This window comes from Orbicella faveolata, unplaced genomic scaffold (assembly GCF_042242905.1).
Source record: "Orbicella faveolata isolate gen_17 unplaced genomic scaffold, um_ofav_v1 contig_34, whole genome shotgun sequence".
Classification (NCBI taxonomy): Eukaryota; Metazoa; Cnidaria; class Anthozoa; order Scleractinia; family Merulinidae; genus Orbicella; species Orbicella faveolata.
Genome location: NW_028301563.1, coordinates 6,139,311 through 6,156,994, shown reverse-complemented (window position 1 = coordinate 6,156,994; position 17,684 = coordinate 6,139,311). Strand labels below are relative to the sequence as shown.

At 38.1% G+C, this 17,684-nt stretch overlaps 1 protein-coding gene across 1 annotated transcript; it reads right to left on the bottom strand.

The window, feature by feature from the left end:
* Positions 1-423: 423 nt before the first annotated feature.
* On the bottom strand, positions 424-15,761 carry LOC110055748 (adhesion G protein-coupled receptor L4-like). The gene is made up of 20 exons (XM_089272222.1): positions 15,408-15,761; positions 14,616-14,730; positions 13,865-13,920; positions 13,749-13,784; positions 13,098-13,296; positions 12,276-12,380; positions 11,609-11,696; positions 11,146-11,236; positions 9,334-9,383; positions 8,691-8,829; positions 7,963-8,057; positions 6,631-6,733; positions 5,941-6,091; positions 4,585-4,666; positions 3,439-3,505; positions 2,892-2,974; positions 2,447-2,567; positions 2,106-2,147; positions 1,249-1,664; positions 424-553 (listed from the first exon to the last, which is right to left on the bottom strand). The coding sequence occupies exons 1-20, from the start codon at positions 15,759-15,761 to the stop codon at positions 424-426; spliced, it is 2,523 nt and encodes an 840-aa protein (XP_089128348.1).
* Positions 15,762-17,684: the final 1,923 nt, after the last annotated feature.

Here is a 17,684-nt window from a genome sequence, read left to right as displayed (position 1 = left end):
TTAGAAGAACGGATTGGCTCCTTCTGTCACTGGCGGATTACATAAATTTCTCCGTTCCCAGTCTTCCCACGCACGTTTGTACACGAATAGAAAAGGAGGCCCTTCAGAGATGAGAGTTTCTTTCATCCAAAAAGGACAGATGGGCTCTTCGTATAGGACCACAATGGTTTCGTGTTGGCTCGAAAACCTAGCCTGGCGGTCAAATTGAAACCAAACTATTTAGATTATAATAATCAACATAAAAATCGAGTTAATTTTTACTTAATTTGGGCCAATAGTGAAAAAGAACTTTAGTAACTAATAAGGAAATACATTCTGGTATAATCTGACTCAATTGTTAAGTTAGTTGTAACCTTAACGACAAAATGGAAACATGTAGGACCTTAAGCCCCTTAGGGCCAAATACGACCGTAGGTGTCTTCTTTAGCGAAGCATTACACCTTCCCTATCATCTAACTTGCTGTTTCTGATAGACGGATTAACTTCAACCTTCTTTAGCGAGGCATTACCACCTGTACTATCATGTAACTTGCTGTTTCTGTTAGACGGTTTAACTTTAATAAGAATAGTAATCGAATCTATAGCAAAATTCTCCATCGTGATTGGTTCTTCAGGCGTCTATTTGTCAGGTAACCGGCGCGCGATCACGTGAGTGTCCAATTATAGGTATCCGATTTGAACTTTTTGTAATTGGGTACCTGTAATTGGATACCCGCGTGACTCGCACGTCGATTACGCGCGCTTTAACGGCTTCCTTCGCACGCTTTCCACAGACGTTTTCGCTCAAAAGAAGTTCTCAAAAGACATTATGTAATTCCGAAACTTGTCATAGATACGATTAATTAGTAATTGGACATCGTATCGTACAATCGAGGGAGTGATCGTGCTCGTAATTTCGAATCGGCTACGCGCTTCGCGCTCGTCCGATTTTGAAATTACTCAAGCGATTACCTCCTGAACTGTACTCCACCCGGTCCAATTACTATCACTAATAATGATGATAATGATAATGATAATGATTACAATAATAATAATACATCGTATTAATATACGTTTATAAGTTCATTATAGTATTTATATAAGGTCCTAAGTTCATGGCGTTTTACAAACTTAGAAAAAATATACAAGCAAGTGAAAGATAACCAAAGTAAAAATAATTATATAACAATATCTAAAATAACTAAAAATTACCATACTTACAAAACAAAGAACGACTATTTAAAATATTTAGAATAGTAAATAAATAATCCCTTAATCTTCTTTAGTGGAGCATTACCACCCGTACTATCATCTAACTTGGTGTTTCTGTTAGACGGATTAACTTCAATATTCTTTAGCCAGGCATTACCTTCCGTACTATCATCTAACTTGCTGTTTCTGTTAGACGGATTAACTTCAATCTTCTTTAGCGAGGCATTACTACCTGTACAATCATCTAACTTGCTGTTTCTGTTAAACGGTTTAACTTCAATCTTCTTTAGCGAAGCGTTTCCGCTTGTACTATCATCTAACTTGCTGTTTTTGTTAGACGATTTAACTTCAATCTTCTTCAACGAGGCGTTTCCGATTGTACTATATTTTATCCCAGAGCTTCTTTTAGAACTGGCCCTATCATCAATAACTGGAAAAATCCCATGGATCTTTCTTTTGAAGCGATCCCTGATCTGCAAACACGTTTGAGACTGTGTGAATGGTTTAAATTTCCACAAGGGGTTTTTACAAGACAATTTTTAAAAAATGCGACAATAAAGAAGAAACGTGTAGAAAATGTGTATAGAAAACGAAGGAAACGCACACTGGATTGATAAAAGCTGAAAGCCACAGAGAGGCAAAGAAAGTTAGATTTCTTGCGAAACACTCGCAAAGGTTCAAAGACGCTCAAGTAGTTAAAAAAAGTTATGTTTTTCTATTTCTCCATCCTCAATTGAGAAGTTCATTGTAACAGCCACCAAGGCTAAGGAAAAAACGTCACTATCCCTCACAACTGTTTTCGTTGGAGATGGATGACAACCTGAGTTCAATATTTCAGATGTCTTTAGTTTAGTTTTCTCTTCTACTAGGCTGAAAAATATAGGTCAATATGAAACAGCTGAAATTTTTCTTACCTCGGTGTTTCTTACACAGTGAAGAAGAAAAATAAAGAAACCCTGTTGGATAAATGACAAAAATGGTTACCAGAGCCATAGTTAATAGAGGGAAATGGTTGAGGAGGCCAGTAAAAATGAAAGAAGCAAACAAACAGGCTAAGATTTATGTTGGAAGGCAACTGACCCTGCATGCACATCTTTTGTTTTATGCTTATTGATTGTATTTTGCCAGGTTTTGTGCAGGGTAAGTCCCCAAAATAGCAAACAAAAAATACCACAAAGAACTTTGCCAGGTTTCCCAACCATTTCCTTCTATTAACTACGCTAGAGCAAAACAGAGAGCTGTGGTTAACAATGACCTGAGTTGTGTTGAAGATCGTGAAAATGTAGGCGAATGCTTTATGAAGTGGCGACAGAAGACCAAACAACCACGTAAACCCCAACAGCGGAACCAATAACACACAAGCTTTTATACCGAGTCTGCAAATAAAGAAGACGTATTTTAGTTAAAGTAATTTATGGTCTGACAAGTACTTTGTACGCGTACGACCAACTTGACTATAGTGAGTCAGTATGATGACTGTTACTTGTGATCGCTGTGCAAGTGTAACTTCTCCTTGGTTATACTGAATCCGATATAGTTTGAAAGCGGACTCGGCGTGTTACATCTGGAGAGCGTTTTCGATCGTGACCATCAACGCCAGATTATTGAGAACGGAAGGCTAAAGATTAAAGCCTCGTCCATATTCAGCGAGACTACATGAGGCTAACAATCTATTTTAACTCAAAAACGTTGACTGCTACCTTATTTGTTCCGTCTTGCTATCCTTGGCTTGTTGCATGCTTGTCATCTCCTTGACAACTCGAGCGAGGATCAGTACGTTCGACTTGAAAAAAGGAGAACAAACAATAATCACATTTTTATATTTTGTCAATCATCATCATCGTCATCGTCCTTGTCCTCCTCGTAGTTAAGTTATCGTCATTATCATCATCATTACTGTTATCTTCATTGTAACATTCCTAATCCCCATCCAGCTCAAAATAGTTCAGTCTCTTTGCCTTATGTTATGTTCCATATCCCTAAAAGGAAATTATTGGCTGTTTATTTTGGCAGTGAAAATGACTAGAGTTAATTGTCTGATATCAAGCTCCTATAATATTGGCGTCGGGTGGCTCAAAGTTGCTTGCAATTGGGAGCTTTGTAATAGCCTTTTGATCCACGAAGTATTATTCCAAGCAACTCATTTCTGTATATAAATTAAAAGGTTATTTTAGACAGTGGTGCAAATAAGATTATGATTTCGTATTAAATTAAACGCCATGTCTATATGAATTAGACTTGACTTACCAGTTCAATCAGCACAACAAACACGATAAATATCCAGATCAGATTGTTAGCAGAAGACATCCAGCAGCTTGAATAAATAGAACAAAATGGAGCTTTTAACGCCTTGTCTTAGTCGAGTTTCATCCTGCATGCTCTGCCCTAACCAACAGTGGGGAGAGGGGAGGGTTGCTAGCCCCGTCGACTTTTCTTCCTTCTGTGATTATTTTTACCCAAAATAAGGGGGAGGGGGGGGGGGGGGGAGTGCCCCTCCTTTAGATCCGCCACTGACTAAGACCCCAATAAATTTGTATATGATGTCTTCGTGTACCCGAAAGAAAACTATTCAAGCAGTTGAGTAACTTAAATTTTAAACCATTGCTTGTGTTAGGCAAACGACCAACTGTACCGAAGCGCGAAAGGAATCTAGGGTAAAAGTGGGCCTATTAACTAATAGTGCCCTAGTAACTAATACTTAATTAAGATTCGCTATGGTGAGTGTTACTTCGACGAATAAAAACCCAAGAGACATATATTCATTGATTGAGACCTAACTATAATGCACTAGTTTTGCTTTGTAAACGCACTGAAGCCATAAAAAGGGTGATATATAGAGGATATTACATGGCTGTGCGGAGATACGAAATTTCTCATCGAGAAGAGAAATTTCGTATTTACATGTGAAGAGAACTTGTTATTTTCACGTGTGAAGATATCATGATTTCGCGCGAAAGCTCACCTGGTATTTCATAGTTTTTATAAGATAAAATGGGTTATGCATGCACAAGTTTGAGATGTTTGAAATTTTCTCGTCGTGTCTTGGAAAAAATCGCTTTAAACCCGATTACAATTTGTTTTCCTTTGATCAACTTACTTTAAATTTTTATCTTGGTGTTTTATAACATTTGGTGCGCGAGCAAAGGTACTCAGTCATAATTTTAGCTCTTCTGTGATAAATTATGTAGCAGAATTGCTGTAATAGTGTCATTTTTAAGTCAAGGGTTCTTCTCAGCCCTCGGTAACGTTTCAAATTAAGGTGGACACATTAAGTAATTAAACTGATTTTGGTATCACTTGGACGTTTTCGGCTACAGAAACAGAAGGGAAGTTCATTTGTTTTTACATAAGTGAAAACCCTGAATGAGATTTGCAATTTACTAGAATTCTTACTATTCCTCGCTGACAAAAGTCTCGACCCCATCTTTTCCTGCCGCGATACTCAGTGATAAGGCCACAACGAGGGCAGGGAAACCTGCCGATAAAAATAATACAACATCAACAACAACATGAAAATAAAATGAAAAAACACAAACACGAAAAGCAGTTTACGGTGATTCCACTTAAAAAGGAGTATTACGAAATTTATTAAACTTCGTCCAGTTGTCAATCATGTTATGTATATTAGAAAAATGCAATAAAAAACAGGGGTCACCGTACTTGTTTTGGCACAACATGGATGACCTTTACAGCAACTTTGCGAACGACGAGGTTGTCATTAGTTAACCTTAGTTAGCAGAAACGGGGCGCTAGAAATTCCAAGAAAAGCACTTATTGGATTAATAATTTAGTAGAAAAGTTACACAAAATAAACCCTAAAGTTACATTTTAAACCGTGTTAGTTAAACAAGAATTACGATTATACTCCAAACCCAAATTCCGGCACTACCTAAAGACGTGCTCTCTACAGCGTTAAAATCAAAATATTTTTAAGTAGAATTTTAAACTCTTTTTTCAAATCCAGATATATTGTAGATAACTTTGTGTAATTTAGATTCCTGTATTAAAACGTGGGGGTCACGGTGCTCGTTTAAGAGAAGACGAGCATTTATTTCGCTGTCGAACTTAGCTTGAAAGAAACCTCTTACGTTTGGTACGCGCACGCACTAATGTACGCGCGCCAATGACGCGAAAATCGTGCGCAGTAGGGATGCGCAATGCAATACAGAGGAATCACCTTAAATGCTTTCGTAAGACCACGTCAATGATCGCTTATGTGGAAAACTAATGTAACAAATCTATCAGTGCTGGCAAGAGCAAGGACCTCTTCCACTACCTCTCTGGTTTTCATTTTATAGACTCAGAGAAAACCAACACTGTAATCCGCTGTTTTACAAGTGGTATATACACCTCATACTGACCGAGAAGACGAGGCTAGTAAGATATTTATCATTTCTTTACGGTGTGTGTCTGACAGGTTTGGGAAATGATCTCTATTCACGAGGAACAGCTTGAAATAACTGACGCACTTCGAAAGCTAAACGAGTCAATTCGAAATCGTTTCATGTCGTTCGCACGTTTAAATACAGAATTTAAAGCAAACGAAAGTTTTAAAACTTTTGCTTGCCATGAAAGTTAAGAACACCTGGCGATAAGCCATTTAATCAATTAAAGCATTCCGAAACAAGTGGATATTGCAGAATAACCTAATAATCTGTACATGCATAACAATACAATATCAGTGCAACTGTTTAAAATTGACCTCATTTCAGTTTGACTAGTTTGTAATTAACGTATTACTAGGCCTACCCCATGACACAGCGTGGCAAATTTTCAGCTTGTTACTAACGTTGTAAACTTGAACAATAAACAAGTAAAGGTAGATTCCCTCGACGAGCATCCAACAGAAAGCGGCCATGAGGAAGTACTGCACAAGAGCTGCTACTGTAATACATGCTCCCTAGACAAAACATAAGCTAGTTACCAATTAGAGGAGATAGTAAATGCCATACAGGTTGCATGTAACTAACTAAAAGCTATTTCGTATGCGGACGGTGTAATCACTGGAAAATGACTTTCCATTCTATTTTCGGACATTCCTATCGAAATTTTTCGTTGAACAATAAGCGCCTTAGCACCTATAATAGATACCACAAACAGGAATTAGTGCGTTAAGTGGCGCGGTAGCCATGGCCACGACTCAAAAAATTCCGGATCCAGTTCCTGGCAGGATAATTTAAATGGGTGCGGAAGAGTTTTTGGTGGAGGGGGATGGGGGTGGGGGGCTGCGAATAGCTAGCAAAACGGCAGGACCCATGAGTATTGTTACTCACAGATGTGTTGCTCAAAAAAATAATAAAATAATTATAAAATGCTACTAGAGTGCCACTTAAACACGAGTTATAGCTGTGGGTACAGCTATACTGGTTCATCTAGATCTTGTTCGGATTGGCAACTGAATCTGGTTCTTTATCCCCGGCATACCTTCACACGTTTTACCTTGTTTTCAGTTGCACCAATTCCAGCAAGAAATACAATTTGCCCTGCACCAAGGGAAGCCACAAGACTCACTCGGATCTGTGATAAAGGTCCCTCCATATCTCTAATTAAAAATAATTCAATAATTAAACAAATGGAGTTTTAGTCAATGTTTTAAAAGTCAAAATATGTCGATCTTATTTGGCTATCATAAATGAGCTCTAGCTGTAAGGTAATTACGGAGAAGTGCTAACTAGAGCTTTACAGATCGCGCGTCATAACTTTGGAGGCGGGACTTTCGCTTTCATTTGGGAGCAGCGAATTGTAATTTAACAAACTGACGTCAGTTTTTACGCGTCTTCCCTGTTATCGATCATGAATTTCGTTATAACATCGTCGAAGGGATCCTCAGACTAACTTTGACTCTGTTATGGCGAAATTCATTGTCAATAGAGACCTTAAGGTCCACATTTACCGCAAACGTCTAACTGCGGTTTGAGGTTAGACATTTGCCGTTCGGACGTTAGCCGATTTAGATCGGAGTAACCTGGAGAGAGAGTAGAAACCATCCTGTCAACTGAATGCATTGGAAATTGTCAAAACTACGCCTAAAAATATAGAACAAAAAATTGTAGGTTTTCTAGCATGTGTAGCTTTCTAAAAAAATAAAGCGTCATAAAACACGCATTCAACTTAAGCAGCTTCCATATTTGATTTCTTCTTGGGATCAGATCCTTTCTACAAACAACAACAGAAGGCTAAGTAATTGTTTATTTGCCTAATAATTACAACCAAGTTGTAGACAAAGTGTTACTTTATTTGATTTCGGCATTTGCGCGTGGTATAAAATAAAATTCAGGAAATAACGCTTAAGGTAAATGACTTACGCAAAAACCCACCAAAAAAACCCTCTTGACGTTCGAAACGCGAGTCGACACGTCTGGCTTTGGTCACGTGACCCCTAGCCGTTTACTGTTTGCGGTAAATGGGGATCTAAAAGTCTCTAATAGCAGGACAGACGCGCGAAAAACTGACGTCAATTTGTCTTTTACAATAACAAATTGTCAAATATCTCGCTCTCGCACGCTGCGTCAACATTGTATAAATTATAAAATTATGCGTCTGTCTTGCTTATTGACAATGAAAAGTAGCCGATCAGCGCGCAGAATTTCTGCAGTTAATGTAAAAAGTGATCGTGACTCCATTCTTAGAACGAGGAAGGACCTCTACCCTTCTGGCGCTTTCGCCAACTAAAATAGTGGGCGCGGGAAGCAGCTGTGCTCTTCAAGATTATCCAGAAAGAAAATTATCCAGATGTTACCGAAATGGTTAAAACATATGAAATATACCTACGTGAGAAAAACGTAGCCGAGAATTGTTAGGCCGATTCCAATCAAAGAAAGAGCCAGACCCAGGTATGCCAGAATTTCCAGAGCCATATGGTCTGTCTGCGTAATATAAACACGAAAAAAAAAAAAAAAAAAAAAAAGAAAAAAAGAAAAACATTGATGCACATGATTGTCGTCAAAAATCAGTAAATAATTAAAAAGCCCCTAAAATTTATAATTCCCAAAGTACAGACATGATCGTGATTTATCTAAGTACCATCACTTTAGCTGATAAATATATATCAGGAACAGAAAGTTGACCATCTAAAGTTTGCTCATCTTTGAAACATTGTCTTATTTTTGTCTAAGGAACACTCGATATAAATTGAAATATAACTAACAAAGAAAGACGAGCGAAATTTTCAAAAACCATCACTAGCCCTGGATGAGCTCAGTACTGATATGCCCATGTATGACTTCGGATTTTCCAGTATTTTCTATTCTAGTTCCCATAATTTCACATGCATTAGAAAATGAGAGATAATCAAATAACTGACACATAGGCGTTTCAATACGACAGTCAAATTACACCCTGTGTTAACCATTTTACAGACAGTTGAATACGAATGCGTGAGTAACAAACCAGAGGTTTGAGATGGAATAAAAAAATTAGGTAAGTATGAAATAAATTGTGAGCTACGAAAGGAGAGAAAAGACGGAGAACTGAAGAAAAAGTTGCATCTTGGGTGGTACCTGAGATATGGTGTGATCTTCACAATCGGCATCAAACTGCATCAGAACAGCGAAATGGGTCAAATGACTACAGCTGCATTCTGTTTGTGAGTTGTCCATCGACTTTACACGACATCCTTCCTCTGACCAACCTAAGGGGCTGCGATCAATGATATCAATGATAAATTATGTTGTTACTGGCTTAAAACTTTAACAGGACGTTTGGGTTGCTGCTACAATCTTCTTTAGCTAAAAATGAGATACCCAGTTAATTAACTTAGATGGCCAAGAGATTGATCATCCCTTGCGATGGAGTCTAAAATACGCTAGGGCTACCAAAGCCCTCCATCGGTGATATTTTCATCGCTTGAATCAAGAAACCCCCCAGAAATTCATGTCTTTGTACACAGACCACCCCCCTTGAAAAACATTCTTTGATTCCAAATACTAACATAAGTAATGCCGATTCTATATAGTACGTGACAAGACTCCCTAACTTTATTTTTCAGAATATAGAGGGCCACAACAAAAAGAAACGAAATCGAAATCTTGAATTTATAGGAAACTTGTTACTCCTCCTGTTTGAGGTGCTAGAAAGAGACAACCGAATATTTACGCTATACATGAATACTTGAACGTATGACTACCGCATATTTGTATTTACTTGTTTTCTGACATGATTAAAGAGACGCAATCTCTTTTTAACGTCGCAGCCTGAAAACAAACAAAAAGTGAAAAATGTAGACGCAAACATGTGTCAATCGAAGTAATAATAACAACATGAAGATATGTTTTTTTATATATATGTGATATTTATGATATATGGTATTAAGTATGTGTACAAGCGCGCAAATGATCCCGGACCGGAAATGGTCGCCTTGCCATAAAATCTGGAAATACGAGGACTCAGGAATTTGGACAGTGGATTTAAAATTTATGCAATAGCTTTTTTATTGCTGTGAAACTCAGAAGGCAGTGAACATTTGGATTTCAGTGATTCCAAAAGGTTATTTTGGTACTGAACCAATCACAATAAAGTTAAGGTCACGCGAAAAAACCTCAAACTCACAACCAATAGGCCACGTATATCAGTATTTTAACATCGATCCGAGGCTTTCGGGTCAAAATTGCAATTTTTTTAAGTTTCCTTTGTCTTTTAATTCCAAAAGAGACTTGGATATTAGGAAAACACCACCAAACATAGAAGTTTGTCCTGAAAACCTCAGAGCCATGTTAGAACATTGATATATCGAACGTGGCCTATTACGGCTGGTGTTTGCGGTTTACTTTTCTCACGCTTAATTGGCTTTTTCCTTGCTACACAATAATAATCCTTAAATATTTCTGGTATTTACGGTTTTCTGAATTTCATAGTAATAATACAATATTTTGATAGAACAGTTACTATATATGAAACGCAAGAAAATGTGCAGTATGATCGATTTGAATGCAAATTTCACAACTTTAAAAGTGATTTCTCAAAGGCAATAATTCATCCAGTTTAAACAAAGGAAATTATGACCGTGACGGCGTTGGATATCTAGTCTTAATTAGCATAGATTTTTACGATTTTAATTCTCCGTTTTCTCCTCAGTTTCAGTTTCGATTGAGAAGATATATCAAACACTCAAGGCAGTGTTTGACTACATTTCCAAACACCTCGAAGTTCGTCAAACATACTCTGCTACGCGTCGTATTTTTAACTCTCTTCTCGGTGTTTGGAAATGTGGTCAAACACTGTCTTTCGTTTATGATATATTAAATCCAACGTCACGAAATCCGATCCTGTGTTTGAAATTGCTAGTTTAGCTAGATCCTTCCCTGAATGACTTTATTGGGTTCGGGCCTGAGATGTATGATAAAACAGGATATTTACTATGTCCTCAAATTTGGAGACAACTGAGAATTCCCAAGTGTATTGACTACATTTTTACTACGGTAACTAGCACGAACGAATCTTAGGCGCTTTCGTGGGAGCCCGTGGCTATCTAGGACGCAAGTATAGGAAGAACAGTGTACAGGGAAAAGTTCTAAGTGGTTAATTAGATGGCAGAGGCATCTTCGAAGATTCATGTTTCTTTTCGCAGTGCGTTTCCTAAGCGAAAAATTTATGCAGTCGACACGTGTCAATTTAGTATTTTGCGCAGAATATATGCTACACGTTTTTTATTGCTGCTTCTATGCCCGAGGTACTTGTCTTTTCTTCATCTAGGATAATTAAGACAATATATATCCATCCATAGACTTTTCATGGAGTCCACGCCATTCCGAACCTTTTGCTTTGGAATCAGTTCCGGTCCCGGGATCATTTGCGCTACAATTTGGGGATCATTTGCTGTTCGGGGATCATTTGCGGGCCTGAACATATCTGATCTTTCATACATTCACTCGTATAACAACAGAAACTACAACAACAAAAGCCTTAACAAACAGTCTAAAGTCGCTGTAGTCACCGGTTTTTTGAACACACCTTTACCTCTAAGTTCCTGAAAGTCAAGGTAATATTTTCTTTCAGCGTCACTGGCGGAGGGGTTATTCTAGCAGACATTATGATAGTGTTAAGATGTCTGTTGAAAAGAGGGGTGAAAGCTTTTAGTAGAGGCAAATCGTAATCGTAAAGTTGTTTATCGGAAAACAAAAAAAATATCGATTTCTTCCGTCAAGATAAATCCAATTTTTCAAAGAATAATAGTTATTACAAAGCTTTATGAATCAATCTTAGGAGCAGAGTTTCCAGAACTAACATTTTTTAACAATTCGCCAAACACTGTAACGTAACGCTGAACTAACAAGGTACAGGGTATACAGTTTGCAAACTTCCAAACTCAGGTCGTACCGATATTTCATGAACGGGAAAACGTTATGAGCATACTCACACGCATAAAAAAAACATAAATATGACATAAAACCAAAAAAATCCGGCATTTTTTCCAACGAACCTGGTTTTGTTTTTGTTTTGGGTATCAGAGTGGTTTGTTAGAAAGATTTGATGAAGATCTTTGTACATCACTCCCACCACCACTGAACCTATGAATTATAGAGAAGAAAAATAAGACTGTCTGTATTCTTAAATAACAAAATATTAAGGGGCAATGAGATAGATATATGAATATCACTCATGGTAAGTTAAACTAGCGCTTTGCAAAAAAGGGAACACATGTTATTGCGTGGTCTCGACAAATAATGGTTTCTCGGCATGCCTGGTAACAATAAAGAAGTCTGAAACGAATAACAAAAGTGACTGTAAGCCAAGTTTTGCATAGGCCGAATTTGCAATTGGTTCTTCTCAGAATCGGGTCTTTGTTGAATTGTCACTAAACAAGTTTCTAACTTCTTAGGTGCTCAGTTCATATGCTTAAATTATCACCGATTTCTTATCTATCAGCTACAATTCAGCCCACTGATTTCTTACCAGTGGCCAGTAAATTTTGCATATCTCAGTACTCAGCTATGAGTTAAGAAATGCGTTATTTTTTAGCTGACAAGTAAAATTCCCAGCTAATCTATCATTACAGGTTAACGCTATCATGATCCTCGTTCGTAATTTTCACTGCTCTTTACATTATCCTTTGTTGATTTAAATTACTACTGTATTATCATTCAAACCGTTGAGGAAGTTTTCTGCAGGGATTTGAACAAAGTTCTGTCCTTTGGTTTCTTGGAGAAGAAATTCGCTCTCATTTTGATAAAAAATTTTCCTGAGTTGCAAATCTAAATAAAACAAATAACAAAAAATGTAAATGGTTAGTCAAGACAGGTCTGTGTACACGCAATTCAGTTTTCGTAACAACAACCTAGGTTGGATGGCGAATCCAAACGTGACCACAAGCTACTTGTAAGTGGATAGAAACGGTATATGGAGGCTGCGTGGCCTGATGGTTGGGGCGATGGATTTGCCCTGGGCTCAAATCACCCTCACTGTCTCTAGATGGATTTGTGTTTGGTGGACCGGAATTCAAATCCTTCACGTCTTGAAAGTGGCCAGCTAGTCAGGCTACAACAAGCTGGGATTTTCAAACAAGTTTTCAGTTTAATTTACGATATTTGTTTCCTTATTTATAGTGCCCCCGATAATGATTCTAAAATATCGTGATTCATTTATTTTGTGTTTGATGAAGATAGTATTTGGCAGGTTTAAAATCACTTTAAAGGACCCTAATCATACAGCCTCCGCAATTTTCGATGCGATCGAAATCATTGAAATTGCATGGTGAAATCTTATTGCTTCACTGTGAGTTGTGTTGCTGAAAGTATGTTTAATTATCTTTAGTAGTTTCACAGTCATTTCCTTCGTATCGACATGCTCCAAATAAAATTTAATAGCCAAGCTTTCGCGTGTAAACGAAAACCAAGGTGTGTCTGACTAGGGCCCTTTAACCAATTGGAAACGGACAAAATTCGATAACTAAGGTAATTAATTTTACTTACCAGCATGTGTCGTGTTAAACTGGATCTGAGGTGTTGTGGGATTAAGGTGATACTGTGCAAATTTCAACATGAATTGCTCCAAGGCAGTGGATGCGAGAAAAACCTCTTTCATCTTTTCTTGCTGGGTCGTGTTTGTACCAGAACGGGATGATTCGTTTGAATTCTGGTTGATCCAAGCATCAAAAAGTTTTACTGCAACCTAAAGAAAAGACCAATTTTGCCTTGATTTGGGGGACACAATACTTCGCATAACAAAAGTTAAGCAAATGCCAAATAGTGTTACATATTTTATTCTCACTCGTCACGTTTAAAGAAAGGATCAATCATAACTGTTCTTGATAAGTTTAACGATTTTTTTCTCCGTTTTATCTTTAGTTTTAGTTTCGATCTGGAAGATACATCAAACAATCAAGACAGTGTTTCACCACTTTCCAAGCACCACGAAGTTCGTCAAAATTCTCTGCTACGCGAGTTATTGTTAACTCTCTTCTTGTTTTTTTTTTGGAAATGTAGTAAAATACGGTCTCTTGTACGTGTTTGACGTATTACAGGAATACATTTATGTCGTTCTTATGCAGTTTTTTTGCAGGCACCGCGAAAATTCAGCCGTGAATCATGGGCTGACTGTACCGTTTGACCTTCACATATTACCTGTAAAGAGTCTCTCTGTTGAACGGATTTCATCATCTGCGAAAAAAAATGCACTTTCTGTTAGAATCCCTTTATTAAGCTAGAGGTATACTATGAAAATGAATACAAAGGAATACCTCTTCCAACAAGTCATCTTCTTCCTCAAATCTATCATCAATATCCGGTGAGATAACTATGCGTGGAAGACAAAATCAGAAGCACAATCTACACCGAATATAACTCTAAAAATATATAGATAATAATAATAATAATAATAATAATAATAATAATAATACTGTATTTATATAGCGCTATTTCTATCACTATCCAATAGTGCTTTACAGTGAGTTTAAAAATATCTCACCAATAAAAATTAATAAAAAACGTAGAAATATCTAAAACGTGAGTAAAATAAACTAACTAAATAAAATAACTAAGCTATAAAAATCAGAATAACGACTTGGAATAATAAAACCTTAAAACCTTAAAAGCGGAGCTTCCGATTGCAATAATTAACCATAAAGGAGAAAGAGGATTTGTTCTTCTTGAATCAGAAACTCAAAAAAAGTTCAGTTATGAGCGTGTAATTATTTAGCGTGTGGTTTTGATATTTTTTCTAGTGAAATTTTAATAAACTTTACCCAATAAGACTTACAAGCGTAACCAAAATTGTAGAAATTAAGTACCCAATAAGACTTACAAGCGTAACCAAAATTGTAGAAATTAAGTACCCAATATGTTAGGGACTTTCCAAGAGAGGATTGTGTAAGAAATGTTTCGGAAAAAAAGTCAACAACGCGCCAGGGGTAAATTTGCGCCGAAATTTTGGCTTTAAGATGTTATAAGATTTCCACGAAACCGGCCATTCGCCGCCGAACCAGTTCTTACCAAAGACAGCCCCGAAGCCTACTGAGCCAGCTGCATCGGTATAAAGTTCAAGGGTATGCGACGTTTCCCATGTATGGTCGAGAAAAAATGATTTGCCGTTGAACTCGTCTAAAAACTGAATTCACAAAAGGAGATCCTGTTTCGAGCCTTTACACAAACGGATATGATGGTGTGGATGTCGTGCGCCCTTGGTAAGATCGATCAGGAGGCGAAGAAAAGCACGGCCCGGGACAATAACTTGACAAGTAAAATTTAGTAAGCGTATTAAAGACTGAAGTTCTTTTAGCTTGACTGTGCGACGTTTATAAAAATTGTGCAAGAGCATGCGGCATTTTTGAAGCTTTTCGTCTGGTAGTCGCGCTTCTTTTCTCACGGAATCGAGAGTAATGCCTGCAAATTGCAATACTGTATCAGGGCCGACGGTTTTTTCCGGAGCTAGAGGTACTCCGAGGTGATGGCATAGAGAAATAAGTTGCCCAAGTCGGCCTCGCACCGGTCTTTGGTCTTTGCAATAAACAAAAAATCGTCTAATATGTGCAAAACAGATGAGGCACCCAGACGATGAGTAGCCAACCATTCCAGTGCGGTACTAAAAGCTTCAAAAATGTTGCATGAAGAAGAAAGCCTCATGGGTAGGCACCGATCAAAGTAATACAAATTGTCGAACTTCATACAAAGCAAGAAATAGTTTGCAGGATGAATTGGTATAATACGAAAAGCCGATTTAATGTCCGTTTTAGCTAGAAAACAACCCTCCCCGGTGGCCTTAATGGCTGTGATCGCATCACTAACGGATGCGTATTTGAGAGAGGAACAATAGTCAGCAATAGCATCATTAACAGAATTTCCTTTTGGATAGGATAAATGATGAATCAAACGAAATTCAGACGGGTCTTTCTTGGGTACAACGCCCAAAGGAGAGGTACGAAAGCTCGCCAAAGGGGGAGTTCTAAAAGGACCCACTATTCGGCCTGCGTCGCATTCCTTGACAAATTTTCCTTGCGAGATACCGAGGGTACGAGGGCCAAGGGAAGAAGGCCGAATTGCTCGAGAGAAATATCTTTTATCCTTGAGGGAACGCCGCCTCTCTCCCCTGGGGTGATACTTGACACAAACCAGACCTACGGACCATTGTGTGACCGTCATGGCTCGACATAAATAACATTATGCGTGAACATAATGTTTGGTTATTTTTCCAGGTTTTGGGCTTGCGTACGGACGGACAATCATGTGACAACCAAAATTTTTTCGATCGATGGGTTACCAAATTTTCTAAGGTATGGAGCTCCGCGAGCCTTCGGCGCGCAGGAGCTCCGCTACAACAGCGGCAAGGCTTAAAAAATAACAGATTTTCCAATTAAATCAGGTTGGCAGATTAACAAAAACCTCTTTCTTCTTCTCAATAACGTATTTCAGGGCGTTTTTCTGATACTCATTGAGACTTTTAAACCCACAAACATCGTAAACTTTACTGAATGTAGGATCCACATTATCCGCCGTTGCTATTGAAGTTTGAGGTAGTTCTGGGGTTATTTGAGCTAACTTGTGATTGGCTTAGAATTCTGAGACCGATATGACCGATAAGCGTACTGAATAGATCTAGACAATTGCGAAATTCGAAGGTAAAATATAATTTCATTTTTTACGTAGTGTTGTCCTCGGGGTCTTCGTCAACATTTCTTAAGCTCCCTATTTTTCGGCGGAGACAAGCGACAGCCGGAAATACGTCTGCATTCGCAGGTCCTGCTTAGCCAACTTGAGATTTTAATTAGTCACTGCTCTATTAGGTGAAAAAGTGAAGTGAAGTCTGAGTTCAGACCTAGTGGCCAATCACGACTATCCTGAGTGTCAGACGGTTTTATTTTTCGTGTCGAAGTCGCTATAAGTGAGCTGCGAAAAAAATCCTCTGGCACCAAGGGTATATCACTACAGGCTGGCGCTTATCTTCGGTTTCGGTAGAAATAAGCGACTAGGAGTAGGAGGTATCTCTATCTCCTCCTCCCCTCTTCTCTTTTTAATCCCTCGCAGGGCTAGCCCAGCTTTAAATTCGCCAGTGCCCATTTATATACATACACGTCAGTGGGCCAGGCCTTAAACCTGGACCACTGCATCCGGAGTCCAACGTACCAGCCATTAGCTGCCAGTGCGTATCAAAATTTACTTTGTTGACGGCCATTTAGAGGGCATATTTTTCTTTCCACAACATACGCCAATGCTAAGTTGACTGGAACAGTCTTTTTTCACGGTTAGCTTTTCTCGTTTGCATTACAACAAAATCCAAGATGGACGCGAAACAATTTCGGACAGAAAGCACAAAATTGCCCGAAATTGACTTACCACGATGTTGGATCATACTGTATTGTAAATGATAAAAGTTAACCGTGGAAAAGGTTATTATCGAGACAAATGCGAAACCATACGTTACAAGCCAAAGCCTAGTTTTGTGTTAGATATCCTTCGTTTATCTCTATTTAACGTCAAGCTAAATTCGATACCGGCAAATGATTCTGTTCTGGGTCGCTGGCAAAAGTTGGAGTAAAAGTTCCTGGTATTTGCCCGCTTGCGTATGTATACCAAGATTATCTAAAACAAGGAGATCCTTTCTATGCAAAACTTTGTGAAAGCGATGTTCGTCTCGTCTCCGTTTCATTTTCACAGGAGAATTAGGTCACTTACCGCGACAACTGCAGTTTTCAAGAGCGGTGATAGTTTCATTTAATTGTTGAATCACTTTCTCTAGACAGGGCAAAGAACTTGAAAATCTTGCTTCCACCATGAAAGTAAACAGCGCGAGAAAAGCGAACAATACGATCCACTTTCGAGAAGCCATTTCTGAAAAATGTAACCAACAAAGAACATATATACATACTGAGTTATTGTTATTACTAGAGTGGGACTGGGTCGAGGTCTCGGTTGCTATTAATACAGTCAAACCTTCAAATGGTTGTTGATAGGAAAAAATGTAGGCACCGTTGAATATATATATTTCATGTAAATCACTAGTGTTATGGGAGAATGCCCCCGAAGACTGCGTGAAACAAAAAAAAATGTGTTACATGACTGAGAAAT

What these genes read in the sequence shown, in the direction of transcription:
- LOC110055748 (XM_089272222.1), bottom strand. Translation starts at nt 15,761, where the DNA reads ATGACGGTCACACAATGGTCCGTAGGTCTGGTTTGTGTCAAGTATCAC. An exon ending in AGGCTTCGGGGCTGTCTTTG is followed by an intron (nt 13,921 to 14,615) that starts GTAAGAACTGGT and finishes TTCCACGCATAG; the next exon opens with TTATCTCACCGGATATTGAT. An exon ending in CTCGGCTACGTTTTTCTCAC is followed by an intron (nt 6,734 to 7,962) that starts GTAGGTATATTT and finishes ATTTTTAATTAG; the next exon opens with AGATATGGAGGGACCTTTAT.